Source organism: Episyrphus balteatus, chromosome 3, assembly GCF_945859705.1.
Source record: "Episyrphus balteatus chromosome 3, idEpiBalt1.1, whole genome shotgun sequence".
Taxonomy (NCBI): domain Eukaryota; kingdom Metazoa; phylum Arthropoda; class Insecta; order Diptera; family Syrphidae; genus Episyrphus; species Episyrphus balteatus.
The window spans coordinates 46658224-46678805 of NC_079136.1; the positions used below are offsets into that span (position 1 = coordinate 46658224).

The 20582-nt window shown below is 29.4% G+C and overlaps 1 protein-coding gene across 1 annotated transcript; it reads left to right on the forward strand.

The window, feature by feature from the left end:
- The first annotated feature begins 229 nt into the window (after positions 1–229).
- Positions 230–19864, forward strand: LOC129914787 (facilitated trehalose transporter Tret1-like). Its single transcript, XM_055994180.1, has 5 exons — positions 230–364; positions 17875–18016; positions 18076–18231; positions 18353–18604; positions 18670–19864. The coding sequence occupies exons 2-5, from the start codon at positions 17890–17892 to the stop codon at positions 19590–19592; spliced, it is 1458 nt and encodes a 485-aa protein (XP_055850155.1). The 5' UTR covers positions 230–364; positions 17875–17889; the 3' UTR covers positions 19593–19864.
- Positions 19865–20582: the final 718 nt, after the last annotated feature.

A 20582-nucleotide genomic window follows, 5' to 3' on the forward strand; every position in this document is an offset into this window, starting at 1 on the left:
TTTGGCGAGAATTGCCCAGTATAATCGTAGTTTTAGTGTTCTGCAGTATGTACTATCAAGTCACTTAGTGTAGAACACAAACTACTGAACTCCATCATAAGTTCTATAATAACGAGCCGGTACTATCAAATATAACTTGTAGACCTCTAAACTATCTTTTTTGGTTTTAATTTTAGCAACTAATTTATTCTTATCGACGTCGGGTATTTGGTGCAAAATAAAAATTGTGGATATTTAAAAACAAAAATCATACATCAGATAAATTAGTGAAAAAAAAACAAATTTTTTATAAAAATAAAATTTGTACTGGAATAATTTTTTTTTGTGACAATATAGTGCAACTTGTAAATAAATATCAATATGGGTAAGTGGTGCTAATGACTTTTATTTATGAATTATCTCGGCGCGGGTGTAGTTTTCAAGCGTGACCATAAGGTAGTTTTGGTTTAGATAATTATTATTAGATGTGTAGGTATTTTAAATTATTGTTATTTTAATGTGAAAATTGTTTTTTCTCTATGATGGGGATTTATTATTTTGCTTTTTAGGGGAAGAAGTAGTTTCATGCTAAAAAATGAAAAAAAAAATTTGAAATTTTAACAATTTGTATTCGAAGCCGCAAACTAAAGAAGAAATTACAAATTATATTAATGATCTTTTTTTTTTACTTTTTACGATCCAAAAATAACTCCCCAAAACTAGTTTTTTGCTCGACGGAATTACTTTTTTTCCAAATTTTCATAGAAGATTTTTTTTTTTTAATATATGAGGATTTTGGAGATAGTCTAAGATATTCATCTTAAATGCAAAAAAAGTCATGTAAAGATCCAATAAAAATTTTGGCATGCTCCCGATTTGGAAGACAGTTTGAGTTTAAAGTAACTGGGCTATTGGTGCACCGGTGGTAATATTATTGGTTCCGATATTTTCATTTCATTGAGAAACTTGTTAATGATTTTACTATTCTTAAGTGTTGTGTCTTAGTAGCAGGACTTCTTGCATTTTCTTGTTCCTTGAAATACTCATTATTCCTCCCTACTAATTTTTTTAAAATAGATGAGAGAAAAACCATAAAACCCATTTTTGATCCATGGAAGTGGGTTTTGCTTTTTTGATAAAAATAATTATTGCCTACATTTTAACCATGTAAACTGAACATTTTTTTTCCAGTTGACTGTTAGGACCTAGCTTACGACCTTCTAAAGCTGTTTAAAATGTTGAAATAGTATTTAAAATCTTTAAATACTATTACTACATCTTGCAACATAAGCTATGTCGAGTATTTAGCTTCAAAGACTTGGGTGTCGAATTAAGTTCAAATTTAGGATTTACTAAACACATCAATTTTATAGTAAACTAGCTGACCCGGCGGACTTCGTTTCGCCATTTCTTGTATTTATTTCTAATTTTCGACTCTTTCAAATGAAAAAGTGGATAAAAACTTGAAAAGTTCATAAAATGAGTTTAAAAATATTAACTTTTAAACTTTTAGCAAAAGTGGCCTATGCAAAATACTCATGCAAAAATTATTTTTTTCAAAATTTTATTTTTGGTTTATATTTAAATTATATAAATGCTTCTTCACAAAAAGTTTCGTTGAAATCGAATAAGAAGTTTCCGAAATAATCAGATTTGAAAAAAACGGTTCTATGGCAGGTACCGTTAATAATGATTTTCAAAAAATTTTTTTTTCATTGAAAGATAGACATTAGCTTAAAACTAACATTTGAATTTTTTAAACAAAATCGTTGGAGCCGTTTTCGAGATATTTCAATTTTACTAAAATCGGTATATGACAAGTACCGTTATTTTTTGTCCAAAAAAATTAATTCCAAAAACCAATCTGGAGATTCGCCAAATAACGCTACATACCAAGTTTGACATTAATCGGTCCATCCGTTTAGGCTGTAGCTCCTTATACAGACAGACAGACAGACTGACAGACTGACAGACTGACAGACTGACAGACTGACAGACTGACAGACTGACAGACTGACAGACTGACAGACTGACAGACTGACAGACTGACAGACTGACATACTGACAGACTGACAGACTGACAGACTGACAGACTGACAGACTGACAGACTGACAGACTGACAGACTGACAGACTGACAGACTGACAGACTGACAGACTGACAGACTGACAGACTGACAGACTGACAGACTGACAGACTGACAGACTGACAGACTGACAGACTGACAGACTGACAGACTGACAGACTGACAGACTGACAGACTGACAGACTGACAGACTGACAGACTGACAGACTGACAGACTGACAGACTGACAGACTGACAGACTGACAGACTGACAGACTGACAGACTGACAGACTGACAGACTGACAGACTGACAGACTGACAGACTGACAGACTGACAGACTGACAGACTGACAGACTGACAGACTGACAGACTGACAGACTGACAGACTGACAGACTGACAGACTGACAGACTGACAGACTGACAGACTGACAGACTGACAGACTGACAGACTGACAGACTGACAGACAGACAGACGGACTTCCGGGACCCACTTTTTTGGCATTGTCTACCATCGTAATGTCATGGAAAAATGTTATCTCAACTTTTTTTTTGTACGAATGCATAACTTGATATATAGTACCTATATCGCAAGTAAAAATCTGTATTAGACCCCTAATTTTTTTTTTTTAATATCTTTCTAATGGTGTAACTTAAATTTCTGTGCAAAATTTTGCGTACCTCTAATTAGTCTTTTGTCGAAGGTCTATGACTGCAAAAAAACCTTCACAACTTGGTTTTAAAATTTTTTTGAATTTTTTCAATACCTTTTTTAACTATTGAATAAATTTTTCTATCATTTAAAAAAAAGTCAACTCTTTACGACTTACCGTTTAGAAAATAGCCTCTTTTTTCAATGTCGTGTTACATCTATTTACCCTATAAAATCTTAAATTTTTGTTTGCCTTAAACCTTCTCCTCTTATGTCTCTTTGAATTAAAAAAAAATTTAAGATAATAAGTCAGTCGGTGTGGCCGGTTAGCAAAAGTACACAAAACCAAACTTTAATATATATAATAGATAAAGCGAGCTCAATGCTTGGTTTTATTAAACGTTGGACAATCGAATTTGATGATCCAATTGTTACTCTTTCTTTGTACCTACGTTCGACCCCATCTTGAGTACGCTTCTCAAGTATGGAGTCCTTTTTATGAACCGAATCGAATCAATTCAACACAATTTTGTACGCTTCGCTCTTAAAGGTCTTCCTTGGACCGATACCTTCAACTTGCCACCATATGAACAATGCATTCAACTTCTTCAGATGCAAACTTTTGCACAGAGACGTGTAAATAATGATTTAATCTTTCTTCATCAGCTTATTAATTCCCAAATTGACGCTCCTGATCTATTAGCTTGTATTATTATAAATTATCCGGTTGGATCTCACCTCCTACGAAGATTTGAACCTTTGTATATCGACTTCCATAGAACAAACTATATGGTATTAATGAGCCTCTTAGTCGCATGAATAAACTTTTTAATATGAACCATTCATCCTTAGACTTTAATTTGACGAAAACGGGTTTAAAAACATTGTTTTGCAACAATCGTGATTGTTAATCAATGTATTAATTCGAGAAAATTGCAATACCTCGAAAAGTTTGTATGGGAGGTATACGTTCTAGGCGAGATATTAAAAAACAAAAAAAAACCAACCTTGGAAATTACGAAATAATCATCTGTACCAAATTTCAAGAAAATTCGTCCACCTGTTTAGGCTGCAGCTTCTTGTACACCTTTTTTTGACGACGCACAGACGCACAGACGCACAGACGCACCGACGCACAGACCGACGGACGTCATGACGAAAACCACTTTTTCAGACTTCTCCATTATCGTAATGTTAGTTTTGATTAAAACCTCGAATTATTTTTTTGACACGAAACCAATACTTGCCCTATAGAGCAAGTAAAAATAAAAAAACACCCATTTTTGCCAGTCTTCGCAGATATAATTCATGAACTAAGGAAGTCTTTATATCATGTCAGAACGATCTTCTTTAGTCAATATTTGTCATAAAGCATAAAAAACAAAAAAAAAAAAATCATTTTAGGTATTTTAAAAGATTTATTTTATATAAATTTTCATAGTGTCAACGTAAAGGTTTTTCAGGGCTACTAATACACTGGTTTTCTAACTTGTCTGGAATGTTCAAATCTGAATTTCTAAATTTCACTAAAATTCTCCAATTCTTTCCTATTCTAAATATGTTTGTAACGAACACGTTAAGATAATTATCATCTTATTATTTAAAATTCACTGTATTAATAAAAATTCTTTTCTACCTTTCTATTCTTTCTACTAAGTGCCGTGCAATTTGCTTTTAAGAGCCCTTAGATCTAACATGCATATAGTTAAAATTACTTTAATTACAAATCCTCCTTTAAACAAAACTATACTTTTCTAAAGGATTTGTGTATGATGATTCCGAATCCGAAGTCAAAATTGACCTAGCACGTCACGTTTTTTTAGATATTCCCGTTAGAAAATCTCAAAAACCCATTTTTTTTTTGCTGTTTTCAAAGAAATATTTTGGCATAATGTAATCTTTTTCAATTAAAATTGTTACGTTTATGAAAGAACTTATTTTTTTTCTTTCAAATTTAGTTTCAATCTTCTCAATATCTCTTTTCTTCTCCGAGATATCTTAATTTAAGTAAGTTCAGTAGGTTTGGATAATCTTACCATAAAGAAACTGATCTCTAAAAATTAAAATATCATTCTTCTCCCTGGACTACTTTTCTAATGGACTTTAGTGTGCTGATTTTAAATCAGAAAATTCGGGTCAGCTCTGGTTTTTGAGATGTAGAATTTTTTTTGAGATTTTCTAAAAAAAACTTGATTTTGTGATATTTTAATTAAAATATCTCAAAATCCTGACGTGATAGAATTTTTTTGACCTAGGATTCTAACCCAGCAAATCAAAAACTATAAGAAAAGTATACTTTTGTTTCTAGGAGAAACAAATCTGAAGCTTTACAAAGCAGTTTATCGAATGGTTTATTACAAATAAGATATTTCTAAATAGAAAAATAGTAGGTATATAAAATTATAAAACATGTAAAAATTTTGTTTAATGTATTTTATTATGGTTTTCTTTACATATTTGACTTTTTAAATAATAATGGGCGTTGATATTTTAAATTTTCCTTAATTAAGGTGTTTTTGTTCATGTAGGATTTACTAAAAAGTGAAGGATTTCGTTATTTCTGCTTTTTTTGTCAATCAGTATTTTAAAATATGAGTAAACATTAATGTAAAAGGACATATTTGATGTCAATCGATAGGTCATATTATGAGAAATAAGTCCTCCAAATTTGAGCTCAATGCGACAAATAGTTTTAATCTTATACAAGTTCAAATGAATCTAAAAGGGTGATTTTTTTTTAGAAAATTCCCACATTTGTCAAAAATCATTTTTACAAAAATGGTACCTGATAAAATTCTTCTGAAACCTGATTAAGATTCAGGTAAGTCAATTCTTTCATAATATCAAAAAATTATTTGAAGGAGAAAAAAAAAAGTTAAATTTTGCAGACCAGTGTTATTAAAAGATCGTTCGTTGGCTGACTTTAATAGCACCTTCACATTTTAACAAGTCTAAAGACACCACTCCGTGGATTAGATTACAATGATAAAAGAGAGTATAACCAAAAAACAGCGCACTCCAAAAGTGAATCAGTGGTATGCAATAGGTATGAAATCAAACACACGTGAAATCATGTTCCACACGAGATCAAGATCAAAATAGCGCCCGATAATTAAGATGAAAATAACACTACCACGAGAACTGTCTCATATTTAAATATTTTTTAACTACTCTTAACGCATTTCACGTGCTGCGCATAATTATAATCTCTTTTGAATAATTATTTCAAATTAACAAATAAACAGTACATTTCTTCGTACTAAAAAACGTGTTTGTTATAATTTAACTTTTACTGTCAAAAAAATTCCAAACCCATTGCAAAATGTTTACTTTGCTACTCTCATAGAACATATTAAAATTTAATGCAATGCATATCTAAATAGAAAAAAAAGTCACATTAAGAGAGGAAAAAAAACAAATAAACAAACAATTTGTTCATTCCAAGTTCAAACATTGTACGAGACAAACAATAGCAATTTATAATTGCTCAGCTTTGAAATTTATATATTAGTAGATTTCCGGATTTGCTTGCTTGAGATTTAAGCATTAAATAAACACTCACAAACGTGAAAGTGATTTTTATCGTTTTGAATCATCTTTAATAACAACAACAAAAATTTAATAGGAACATCATTGCAGTAGTCAGACTCATGTTTAATTGGTTTTTGTGTTTGTTTTTGTAAAATTTCACACGCAATTTATTTCAATCAATGCATTTTTATTTTGTTAATGCAAAATACAAACTAATAGGTACTTTTTTACTTATTTACACACATGTGCTATTTTAATCACAAAATAAAAATAAAATAAGTCAGAAATGGTCACCAAATATCAACAAGTTCAAAACTTATTCTTATCAATTATAAATAAATTTATTTTGGACCACAAATACAAATAAATTTTTATACGTCACAATAATTTGCAATTGGAATCTCGAAAATTTATACAAAATCTATCTTTCAGAAATGTATTCTAATATTTTTGAAAAAAAAAAAAAAAAAAATGATTCTTTCTGTGGTTCAACATCGTTTTTCTAATTTGAATTTTAGTTCGTATTGACTCAGAATTTTTTCTTTTGGTCTTTCCGGGTTACATGATTTCTTTATTTGGAAAAGTAAGGTCCCCTTATAGCCTTTTATCTATTAATCATTAATGTATCTATCAAAATAAAAAAGATATCAATAAAAAAAAAAACAGTTTAAAACGGTCAAAAAATGTTTTGCAAAAAAAATCAAATCAATATAAATAATTCCTGTAAATTTGATTTTTTGAATAATTTGAAAAATTCTTAAAAAAGGTTAAAAAATAAATCTTTTTTCAGAAAATCATATACATATTTCGAAATCTAGCGATTTAAAAAAATCCGTATGATTTAATAACTTATCATTGGTACAAGCCATGTTTTTGAAAAAAAAAAAAAATACTCCAACCTATAATACTAATTTTTCGAAGGGGTTTTTCATTTTTTGTTTTAAAAAACCGGGCATTTAAAAAAAAAAAGCATTAATAACTTTTGTATTTATAGCCATACAAAAATAAGTTGTATATCAGAGTTGTATAGAATTTTATGGTGAAAAATATTTTCTTGGAAGGTTATTTCATAATTTTGGTAAAAAGTGCTCAAAACTTAAAAATATTCATTTTTTTCGTTTTTTTTTTAGTTTTTTGGCTTGTTACTTTTTTTTTTGATATTCCGAATATCGAAAAGATGTTCTTAACATAAAAAAACGCGAAATCTAAGTGTCTACGTTTTTTGTACAACAAACTTTTACCTAAGATGAACAGAAGTCGAGAAATTTAATAAAAATTAAAATCCAAGATGGCGGCCAAGAAGTTAATTTCACGAGTGCGAAAAATAAGGGTTTTTTTTCGAACAAATGACAATTAGAATCGAATAACTTTTGGATCAAACTAATTAAAGACGTTTGGATTTTTTTTCTTTTTTTGACTTGGACCATTTTAGCTGTGAAACCTCCATGAAATGTGACACTATCATCTATTCCATTTTTATAGGGTTGGGGTCGAAATTCTGTATGTTGCAAAATTCTGTATTCAAAATACTGTATGCCAAAATACTGTATGTCAAAATTCTGCATGTGCAAAATGCTGTAGGAACAAAATTCTGAAAGTCAAAATTCTGTATAGCAAAATTTTGGTTGGTCAAAATACTGTATTTCAAAATTCTGTACATCAAAATTCTGTAAATCAAAATTCTGTAAAAATGCTGTAAAAAAATATCGTTTTTGAAAAAATTTTGATATACAGTATTTTGCCATACAGAATTTTACAAAACAGAATTTTGCATGTCAGTATTTTGTTGATACAGTATTTTGACGTACAGAATTTTGTATTTACAGTATAATGACGTACAGAATTATGGTATTACAGTATTTTGACCCCACAGAATTTTGTCGTACAGAATTTTGACAAGCAGAATTATGACCCGCTCCCATTTTTATATATACATATGTAAATGTAGGCAAAAGATAACTATAACTTTGATTTTTAAGGGTTGGGGTCGAAATTCTGTATGTTGCAAAATTCTGTATTCAAAATACTGTATGCCAAAATACTGTATGTCAAAATTCTGTATGTGCAAAATGCTGTAGGAACAAAATTCTGAAAGTCAAAATTCTGTATAGCAAAATTCTGGTTGGTCAAAATACTGTATTTCAAAATTCTGTACATCAAAATACTGAATTTTACAAAACAGAATTTTGCATGTCAGTATTTTGTTGATACAGTATTTTGACGTACAGAATTTTGTATTTACAGTATAATGACGTACAGAATTATGGTATTACAGTATTTTGACCCCACAGAATTTTGTCGTACAGAATTTTGACAAGCAGAATTATGACCCGCTCCCGATTTTTAATTTATAAGTTAAAATCATTATATCTTAATTGTAATTTCGATTAAAATAAACTATTAATACAAATATATCAAAGAAATCGCTTGCACGAGTATTGATTAAATCTTGATTCAACTTAAAATTTGTTAGACTTTGATCGACTTTGACTGTGAGAAATTTTTTTAAATTAACTTAATTTTATATTATAATGTATTGATTATTATTATTGTTAATAATATTTCCTTGATAGAGTCAGCCAATTGTGAAGGGTATTTAAAAAAAAAAAAAGATATTCATTAAGCTTAACTTTGTCTATCGATGCGAAACGAACACAATATGTAGTTTTAGATTATTAACTTGACTATCAAATAATTGATCAGATAAGCGATTTTGTGTTAATTCAAAAATGTTATAGTGGACTGATACAAATTAAGAACTTCTACACACTTTATTCTGTCCCTTCTACTCTACTTTCTCATTAAATTGAAATTAATTTCTTATACCTATCTCAATGGACCAGACATATTAATTATATCGGTCTGAATTCCCAAGTTTTTTTTTTTTTTTTGAAGAAGCAACATAACCGATTAAAATTCCAATTGTTTACACAGTAGACTCTGTTTACAAAAATAATTCTGTAAAAGGGAAAATATATAATTAAAATCAAATCTACTTGTATAATTGATTAATTTGCAGACAATTGATTTTAAAAATAACACCTTTACAACCTTTTTCATCCTAAAAGTCGAGAGATCATAAAAACACGATTACAAAAATCTATTTTTGGAAACTTGGCGACAAATTTAAAGTTCCTTTAAAGTAAACAAAAATAATCTTTGTGTGTCATTTTAATGTTTAATATAATTAGCTTATGAAAACAATGCACAACACATACTCCCTTAATTTAGTTGTCTACAATTTTCTGTTTGTATTACATACATATTTGAAGACTGCGAGGCAAATATAGATCAATATTAATTTAATATTTTTGAAAGCTGCACATCACGTTTAATTTATATTGATTGATTATAAAAAAAAAAAAATGTTACACATACACCTCAGTGACCCTCCCTATACAATTTTTTGTAAACAGTTTAAAAGAAGAGCCTGACCACAAATGGCAAACTTATTGAAACTCAGTCATTAATTGAGTTACTAAAGGGATTTATAATTTTTGCTTCTTTTTTTTTTCAATTTGTAATCAGAGAATTTATTTTCCTCTTTTTTTAATATTCTTAAAATCTATTTATTCAGCAGGTAAAATATACTAAGCTTCTTTGAATTTTAATATTATATCATTTTTGAAATTATGATATTGTTATCACCTGTGCACACACAAACAAAAAAAAAAACATAAGCTTATAAGTACCCATTTGCTTAAGAGCTTACTCAACGACTTTTAACAAAAACAAACAAAAATGAAAGGAATTTTTATTCAAAATCTATTGAAACATTGTTTAAGTTGATTACAAATTTTGATTACAATTTTGTTTTAATGAATAAATCACTGAAATAATAATGCAAATAAATTAAATAATTGTTCAATGAATCAGACGCAAAAAATGATTGAATTAGTGGTCTTAAACGCAATGTTTCACTTTAAAAAGGTCTGAAATTTTTTTTTGCGTTTTTTGTGTTACTGTAAACAGTGAAATATCTTTTTTTTTAATCATTGAAACGATTTTATTTTATTTGTTGAAGAAGTGGAAAAAAAAAACAGCTGCTATAAAACTTCTTAACCAGACTTTATTTAGAGACTTAATTTTTTTCTGTTTGCTAAGAAATTAAAGAACAAGCAATCAGAGTTTACAACTTTTTGCCTTCACAGTTAGTGATTTCAGTTAAAATATGATATTCTCTTCTTGTACAACAATTGTTAAACATAACAAAATTGCTTAAAGCTTATTATGGTTAATTGCCAAATAGAACTTAATAAAATAATTCTAGGCTGGTTTCAGGGCGCCAAATTTAGGTCGAAACAATTTTAATAATTATTATTTAAGTCGAAAAATTATCGGAGAGGATCTTAATCATTAAAAGGAATATTTCAATTTTTTAACAAAAAATGTGAAAGAGATTTTACTAAAGCTTTAAAATTGTTAAAATTTAATTTATTCCAAAAATTTATTTTAAATTTTACTTAATTTTTTTTTTGTCTAAAAAATTTAAATATTCCTATTTTGTAAAAATAAGTTAATCAATTTTAAGAGCATAATTGAATCGTTTATTTTCAAAACATTATAAGGCCATTTGGGGTTGGGGTCAAAATTCTGCCGGGGTCAAAATTCTTTTGTCAAAATTCTGCTTTCAAAATTCTGCTTTACAAAATTCTGCTTTCAAAATTCTGATTTTCAAAATTCTGTTTTTCAAAATTCTGTTTTTCAAAATTCTGTTTTTCAAAATTCTGCTTTTCTTAATTCTGTTTTTCAAAATTCTGCAAAAAATTAAAAAAGGGTTTGGAAAATGTTAAAAAGCGAGCGCTGTAAAATCATCTTCTTAAAAAATGATCTGCTTATTTCATTACTTACCCTAGTAATTTGTCATTCTTTTTGGATGCATATTAATTTTTGTTTTATAAATGAATAAATTTGAAAATATTAAGAAAAGGTTTTTAATACTAAAAATTTCCGAAAATAATTCAAAATTTTTTAATTTATCAAATAAAGATGAATATTCAAAAATTTGAATAAGAAAAGGAATACTTTGTATCAAACAACATCGGTTCCAATAATTTATAGAATTTATTTAAAGAAAATCAGTCTATGTATTTTAAAAAATATTTGCGACACTTAAACAAAAAAATTTAGGAAAGTACCAATGTTGAATTACATTAATGAGGTGTATTTTTCTTTAGTCAACGCATATGCTATAAAAAAAAAACAGAATTGGCAGAATTTTTTTGGTTAAGTATAATAATGGCAGAATTTTGAAAAGCAGAATTTTAAAAAGCAGAATTTTGAAAAGCAGAATAGAAAAAAAACAGAATTTTGAAAAACAGAATTTTCGTCAAAAAAGCTGAATTTTGAAAAGCAGAATTTTGAAGCCAGAATTTTGACCCGATCCCGTTCATTTGACCAAAAAATGTTTCTGACAGCACATTTTTTGTATTTTACAATTTTGATCTTTAATTTAAATGCAAATATTAGCATTGTATATCAAAGTATCTATTAATTAAGATTTGAATTCATAAGAACATATAAGATCATCCTTTTTATGGGTTTAACGAAAAATTTTCAAAATGGACTTATCATGTTTTGAAAATAAATGATTCAAATATTGTAATTAGTCTTTCATTTTAAGAAGAGAAAAGAATGCTACCTAATAGCGCGTTTTTTTTTAAATTAAATGATGGCAAAGTAAAGAACGTAATAAAAAAGCCTAAAAAAGGATTGAAATCCTCTTCAAAAAAAGTATCAGGAAAACCGTTTGATGAATTGAAACTAAGACTTATATTAAATAATTGAATTTTTAATTTTAATTTTAATTTATAAAATCAAAACTTCCTACCTTTTTAACTGCGGGCCTTAGAACCTGCACTGTAACTTATTATCAAATTAAACTTTATAAGCTCCTATAAACAGATAAAAACAAATTATATTTTCTTAACATAATTTCTGAACCAAGATTCAACAGACGAAAAGGTATATTGAACTTGAAAAAAAAAGAATAAAATAATAAAAAAATATAATTATTCATTTTTAAGTAAGTAATTTTAATATTTGTTTGACATAAATGAATGTTAAAATGGGGACAGTAACGTTTTTGTAAGAACAGTTTCAAAATCTTAATCAAGGAGTGATTACTCCATCAAACCATTTATATGTAAATAGACAAAACTTTACTTAAAAAAAATTAATGTAAAAACAGATTTTTTCAACATATTATAATTTAAGAAATTTTGTATTTTTCAAAATGTGCTTCAAAAAGATGGGTAAGTTCAAAAAACGATTTTATGATAATAGTTCGCTGAAAATTTCGAGTTTTTTTTTAACAAATGAATTTGTTTCAAGAAAAAATCGCATGAATTATAAATTAGTTTCTGTCTCAACTGTGCCCAAAATAATAGTAATACAAATACATTTCTGGACAATGTGGTGGTTGTTGTTGGTTATTAAATTTGTCTCTTGATGAAATGTTTTCTATCATGTTGAAGTGTCCTTTGATAGTCTATCAATGATAACTAGTCCTATGATTAAGATGAAACATATCAAATACCTAAGGACATTTTGGTGTTCCCTGCCATTTATCTAAATAGTGCAACAAATGTTTTTGGAATTTGGAGTACTCATGTAGTTTAATAATGATGTAAAAAAGTGATAGTTTTGACACATGACCATAACATATTTTTCCAAAGTTTTTAACATTTTTTGTTCAATCAGTAAGTTCTTGAAACGGGGTCTGAAAAGATAATTTTTAGTTAAAGAATTAAAAAAAAAACTGCATTTTTACTGTACTTATTCTCGGAAATGTCAAATTTCTAAGCTGCCAAAGTTTTTTTTTTTTTCAGAAGTAAGCTGAAACTAATTATATCAACCAATTTATTAGTTTTAACTGTTTAAATTAGGTGTGATCAGGGGCGGACTGGGAGTCAAAGGGCCTTCCGGGACTTTTAGGAAAAGGGACACAAAAAACTTACATAATTATTTACTTACTCGAAATATTTAAAAATAAAAGTTGATATGCAGAAATTGTTTTTTTATATACAGTGGTCGAAAAATAATTAGAAACAAGCTCTTTTTTTTCAAAATGTATGTATGTTCTTAATATAAATAAAAAATATTAGAAATATTTTTGAACGTTTTATTAACGATCTCGTCTTTATTGCACCTTCTTTTTCTAAAATATAAGGGGTTGGTCTGTCAGGAATAATTGTTAAGGATGTTTTATCTATTTTTTCGGAACATGTGGCATTTTACGAGGACTGCAACCACATTAACCGACTTATAGAAATTAGTCGGTGATAGTCCTTTTTATTAATTGTACCTACTTTTAATTAATTGACCAAGTTTGGAAAATGTAAATGCTAAAAATCATTTATTTTTTCAAATAAAAGCATTTGTTTTTAAAAGTTTTCGTGAATTTATCCAGTGCTTTTGTTTGTCATGTTAAAGCTTCACAAGAAAAAGTTTTTTGAATAATGAACCCTTTAAAATTTCAAAACTTTTAATATTATGTTAAAAGTTAAATTAAAATTTAAGATTTCACAATTTCAAAATCTTTTAAAATAAAATGATAATGTTAAAAAACAACACTTCACGATTTTCACAAAAAAAAAAAATAATATTTTTAACAGTTACTAACAGTACCTTTTACTGAACCGGTAAATTAGGTACTTCGATAAATTAATTAAATTTTATATCATTTTTTAAATTGATATTAAAATTCTTATAAAATTAAATTAAAAATATTTTTGTAAGTTATCAGGTACATAAAAAGCTTTGATATTCTAAGCAACTTTATCTATGCATTCTATTAAGATTTTATAATGTTTTTTGTTCCGGGTTTTGCTCCCAGAAATATGGTCACCGTAATTATACCACAACTCGTGTTTGCTAAAAATTTGTTAAATATTTTGTATACACAGGGTGTATACAAACTTAAGGGCTCTCAGAATTTGGTAACTTGTTCATCTCAAATTCTTACGGTTTTCGATTTAATGCAGTTTTTGCGAAATTTCGAAAAGTCCCGACTTTGCAACTGTATTTTGCTTCCTCCGCTCATAATAGATTTTTGTTTTTTTACAATTCTTTCACTAAAACATTTCTTAATAATAAGAAATAATTAATAAATCAAAATATTTTTTGCTGCAAATCAATTAAGAGTTCAATATTTTTTAAAAACTCAATTTGTTACTTTTATTTCATATTTTGTCACCTAAATTTCTAATTAGGGGAGATTAGGTACTGTTGAAGCAAAGGACGGTTGAAACAATACAAGTAGCTCGAGAATCGTAAGTGATACAGTACGACTTATAGGGAATCGAATGTATTTGAAATTTCAATTGTTTGTCAAAAGGGCTTTTTTTTCGGAAAATGACAGGAACTATGTGATCGAAGAGCTACCTTACGGAAAGGATATAAAATATTGTTTCAGTGTATTTGTTTTTTCACAAATCGAAACTTTGTGAAAATCGAAAGCTTGGTCTTGTTCAAGCTTTTTGAACCGAATACTTTTTTAAAATGAAAGAGAGATATACAAACAAGCTACTAGGGGGAAGAAGAAAAAACATCGTGTTTACTTTTTTGTACTTTTTGACTTTGTGTTTTGATGTAGTTCAGGCTTAACACAAAAAATAAAGTACCTTGGCACCACTGTTTTTATCGAGAGAAAGTAAAATCTGGATAATTATCTGGATTTTTCAAAAATCTATACAGATTAAGTTTTTGTTGTTTTTTGTTTTTTGCCTCGAAAGATTCATATAGGGCCCCCAAACAGAATTCGGTAGGCCTCCAAAGATCCATAGGAGGCCTTCATTGACTTAAAGGCCATAAAGATAATTCCCATATGGGGCCCACAAACAGAATTCGGTAGGCCCCTAAAGATCCATAGGAGGCCTTCATTGACTTAAACGCCATAAACATGATTCTGTGGGCCTCGAAAGATCCATATGGGGCCCCCTGAAAATCCATAGGGGGCCCACAAACAGAATTCGGTAGGCCTCTAAAGATCCATAGGAGGCCTTCATTGACTTAAAGGCCACAAAGATAATTCTGTGGGCCTCGAAAGATCCATATGGGGTCCCCTGAAAATCCATAGGGGACCCACAAACAGAATTCGGTAGGCCTCTAAAGATCCATAGGAGGCCTTCATTGACTTAAACGCCATAAACATGATTCTGTGGGCCTCGAAAGATCCATATGGGGCCCCCTGAAAATCCATAGGGGGCCCACAAACAGAATTCGGTAGGCCTCTAAAGATCCATAGGAGGCCTTCATTGACTTAAAGGCCACAAAGATAATTCTGTGGGCCTCGAAAGATCCATATGGGGCCCCCTGAAAATCCATAGGGGACCCACAAACAGAATTCGGTAGGCCCCTAAAGATCCATAGGAGGCCTTCATTGACTTAAACGCCATAAACATGATTCTGTGGGCCTCGAAATATCCATATGGGGCCCTTTGAAAATCCATAGGGGGCCCACAAACAGAATTCGGTAGGCCCATTAAGATCCATAGGAGGCCTACGTTGACTTAAATGCCGCAAACATAATTCTGTGGGCCTCGAAACATACATAGGGGGCTCACAAACATAATTGTATAGGTCTCGAAAGATCCATAAGGGGCCCAATAGATTTAAACTGACTAAAAAGGCCAGAAACCGATTTGAAGCATGACGTGAGTGAATTTAAAAATTGAATTTCAAGTGCTTTTAAGAAATGTTTTCTTGCCCGAGGGCCTACCGGGAAAAATCCAGAATGCCCGGTGGGCCAGTCCGCCCCTGGGTGTGATTGGTATATTATCATTTTCTTGTAGAAAAAGTAAAAACTGTGAAGAATCACGTATCCACTAGAGACAGTCTCATTTTGTGACAATTATATTATTTCTATCTTTTTTTTAATTAAATTTTTTGATTTCAATTTGATAAACTGCTTCTATCTTTTTATGATTATCTTTTTTTTTTTTGTTTAAATTTGATTAGTCATACAAGATTTTTTTTCAATATCTACTAATTCAATTAATAGAATTCCAATGATATCTCTAATTTTGAAGTTGTTTCCTGAAGGTACAACGAGTTTATTCAATTGTGTCATCTAATCGACTGGCGCTGTATTTCTAAAAGGGCACTGGCGTCAATATAATTTGAAGTGCCGCATCGTAACAGATATGAAATAAAGTTAAATCACATAGTGTTATAGAATTTTATTTGCACATGCACAAACTTTTGTAAAGAAAATTCTTAGATTTGTGTCATAGGAAAAGTTCTTGAGATATGAAATTTTCTTTAGTTAGTTTAAATTTCTATTCATTAAAACACAAACGATGGAAATTCTTGTTATCAAAATCAATCTGAGCTTATGAAGATTCTTATTTTTTGAAAGTTTCAGGTTGTTCTTGATTATTCAGGATTGGCCCAAGGTTTTCCTTCAAAAAAAAACATTAAAAACTTTCTTTGACTAGTTTTTTCGAAATCGAAAGTTTGAGAGTTCATAAAATTTGGCTCAACTATAAGAAGAAGAACACAGAGCTACTTTCAAACATTCAATTTTGAAAAAATAGACAATTTTTTGAAATAAAAAGTGAAATTGTTCAAAAAAAAAGTGGAAAAACGCAAGTAACTTTCAAAAATTAAATTTTGAAATAACAAAAGGATTGGTCAAAAACTTATTTTTTCATACTTTTTTAAAACAAAAAAAGAACAATTTTGAAAAAAAGGAACAACAAATTAAGAACAAATAGGATTGGTTCTAGAAAACTAGGATTGACCGAAAATGAGTTTTGGCTCCAAAACCTCCATTTCTGGCTAATATTTTTTGACTAAAATGGAATATTAAAAACAAATGAGAAACAACTCAAAGCAGTTTTTAAAAAATTAAATTTTTGAAGAAACAGAATTCAATAATTTTTAAACTTAGACATAAAGTCAGCAAAGAAGATAACTTATTTAAATCGGAATTCAGTCAAAAACGTTTTTTTTTTTATTCAAAAACTTTCATTTTCGACTGTTTTTTGAAAGCAATGGCCAAAAACGTGTTTTTAGTTCTTAAACCTCCAGTTTTGAATAGTTTTTTTAAAAAGAAAAGTTGAATAAATAGGATCAGTTTTCAAGAATTCTATTTTTTTTTTAGAAACCTTGGATCGATGAAAAACTTGTTATGGCTTCAAAACTTCCATTTTTGACGTAAAAAAAATGGAATAATATAGACAAATGAAGAAAAATTCAAATTACTTTTAAGAAATTATTTTTTTTTAAATGGAATTTATTCGAAAACGTATTTTTAATTCAAAAAACTCCATTTTTGGCTACCTCCATTTTCGAAGCTTTCATAAATTCAGTTTTCTAAAACGGAGAATGGTCAAAAACGTGTTTTTGGGTTCTAAAACTTCCATTTTCTTTTATTTTTGAAAAACAAAAGTAGAATAAACAGGATCAGTTTTCAAAGAATTCTATTTTCTAGAAAACGAAGGTCGATCAAAAATATGCTTTGGCTCCGAAACCTCTATTTTTTTTAACCAAAAATGAAAAAATTTGGAAAAAACTTTGTTCTTGGAGTAACTTTCAAAAATACAATTTTAAAGGGGTTTTTAATTTTTTAAATATTAATTTAGTATTTATTGTCTCTTTCTTATAAATAATTCAATGATTTTTCTTTTGCATTTTCTTTCAGCTTTAACTTTGGGAAATGTTTTCTTCGGAAACTCCTGCTAGTCAAACAGAAGAGACTGCTTTATATATTATAGATCAAGGTTATAAAATACATAAAATGGAACCTGTTAAGAAGTCACGCGTTTATTTGGCTGCTATAGCCGGTAAGTTATTTAGTTCTTCTTAATAAAATCTAATATTAAAAATAATTTTTTATTTCTAGCCAATTTATCAAGTTTTGCAATTGGAACATGTTTAGGATGGACATCACCAATTATGCCAAAATTACAACATTTCACACCAGATAGTCCAATTGATGCTATTGATAAAGAACAAGAAGCATGGATATCGTCATTGATAGCGATTGGTGCTTTAGTTAGTAAGTTGAAAATTGGTTATTTTTTGGTTATATTGTTACTTTTCATAAAAATTCATGGTCTTAACTCATTTTTTACATTTCTTATCTCATATTTTATTCTTATTTTATCTTTTTTCAAAAGCTCCCTTCATTGCGGGTCCACTTGCTGATTTTATTGGTCGCAAATGGACAATGCTGTCAAGTACCCTTTTCTTTCTTGCATCGTATTTCCTTATGATTTACGCCACCGAAGTAGAACATATCTATCTCTCCCGTTTGATAATGGGTTTCGGAGTTGGTTTTGTAATGACTGTCCAGCCAATGTACGTAGGTGAAATTGCCACTGACGATACCCGAGGAGCTTTGGGATCCTTAATGCAACTTTTCATAGTTTGTAAGTAAAAAAGTAACTTTTTTACCAAAACCAGAACTAAACAAATATTTTTTCTTTTTTTTTAGCTGGAATCCTTTATGTCTACGCTATTGGACCATTTGTCAGCTACCTAACCTTACAATACAGCTGCATAGTAATTCCCGTAATCTTTGCTTTGATCTTCGTTTTCCTCCCGGAAAGTCCTTATTACTACGCCGGAAAAGGCAAAAAGGAAGATGCTATCAAATCTCTTCAATTCCTTCGTGGACGAAGTGCTGAAGGAGTTCAGGAAGAAATGACAGCAATTCAAGCTTCAGTCGATGAATCAGCAGCCAATAAGGGGACCGTTACAGATGTTATCAAAAACAAGGGAAATCGTAAGGCTTTGCTGATTTGTGCTGGTCTCATTGCCTTCCAACAGTGTTCCGGTATCAACGTTGTACTCTTCAACAGTCAGACTATCTTCATAAACGCCAATACCGGAATTGATCCAGCGATAGCAACCATCATCATTGGATGTGTTCAAGTGGGATCGAGTGCATTAACTCCCTTCATTGCTGATCGAATGGGTCGTAAGGTGATTCTATCAATCTCAGCTGCTTTAATGAGCATTTCATTGGCTGCTTTGGGAGGATTTTTCTATGCCCAATCAAATGGTGAAGCAGCTGATCTTCTTTGGCTACCAGTACCAGCTTTGATTGTTTTCAACATTGTCTATTGCATTGGTTTCGGCCCGTTGCCATGGGCAGTTTTGGGTGAAATGTTCCCTGGAAATGTCAAATCAATTGCTTCGTCGATTGTTGCATCAACTTGTTGGATATTTGGATTTGTGATTACAAGATATTATCCAGCTTTAGATGCTTTGGGAGCATTCTATGCCTTCTGGTTGTTTGGTATATTCTGTGCTCTAGGATTCTTCTTTGTTATCCTGGTTGTAATGGAGACTAAGGGATTGAGTTTACAACAAATTCAAGATAAATTAAATTGTAAAAAGGAAGATAAACCTTAAGAAAAGATGCCAAAGAATTAGTAGTTAATTTAAGAAACGAATAAAAAAGAATATACATTTTTATATAAATGTACAAGTTATGTAATAAGTTAAGAATGAATCTTCATAGATCAATTAGGAACTTAATATTGTGTTTGTTATTTGTTGTTCGTAATAATTTGTCAATAGTATTGTTAACTTTTAAGCTTAGATACCTCCACACACTATTAATATAATTTGAAAATGTTATTAATGTTTAAATATTTTAAATATACAAGAGTATACGTAATTAATATTATTTTTGTCGAGAATTTATTTTTTTCAGTTAGTTTTAAGGTCACTTTGTCCGAGTTCTGTGAAAGAAAGAGTTTTGAGGTAAGTAGATGGACGTACAAGATGAAATGCACTAAGGGAATTCATTTGGCACATAAACATACCGTTACGTAGGTCTCATTTTAATGTAAAACATTTACAAAAAAGTGAGAGCCTTTAAACAAGTTATCGACGGTTAAACTGCAAAACCTCGTAAGTCGTTTTTGCCTGTTTGTTTAGAAATCGAAAAAAACTCTTAAAACTCGCACAGTGTGCCCGATGGTAGGAAAAGTTGGCAAAAATTATTTTTGTTCGTTTTTAAGTTTGTTATGGGTAAAAATACTAAAATAAAGTACAAAACTAAGACAACTCTTGTGATTCTATGAAAAATTATTAAAAACGCACATAACTAAGAAGGTATCTGTTACCTTTAGCTTTGAAGTTGTTTGAGAAGGAAAATTGTTTTTTAATTTTTCAATACTTTGAATTTACTGTTTTTATTATTTAAATAAGGTTTTTCTTACAAAATATAGTTTTATCGCTCAAAGATTTTTGACCTGACTCATTAATTGGGTTAACAAAATCTTCTTAATCAAAAAATACCCTGGTCAACAAAATTCAACTTTTTTTTTGTCCAAAGAACCAAAATATACTTTTCTGAAGGATTTAGAAATACTGAACTCCAATACACATTCAGAA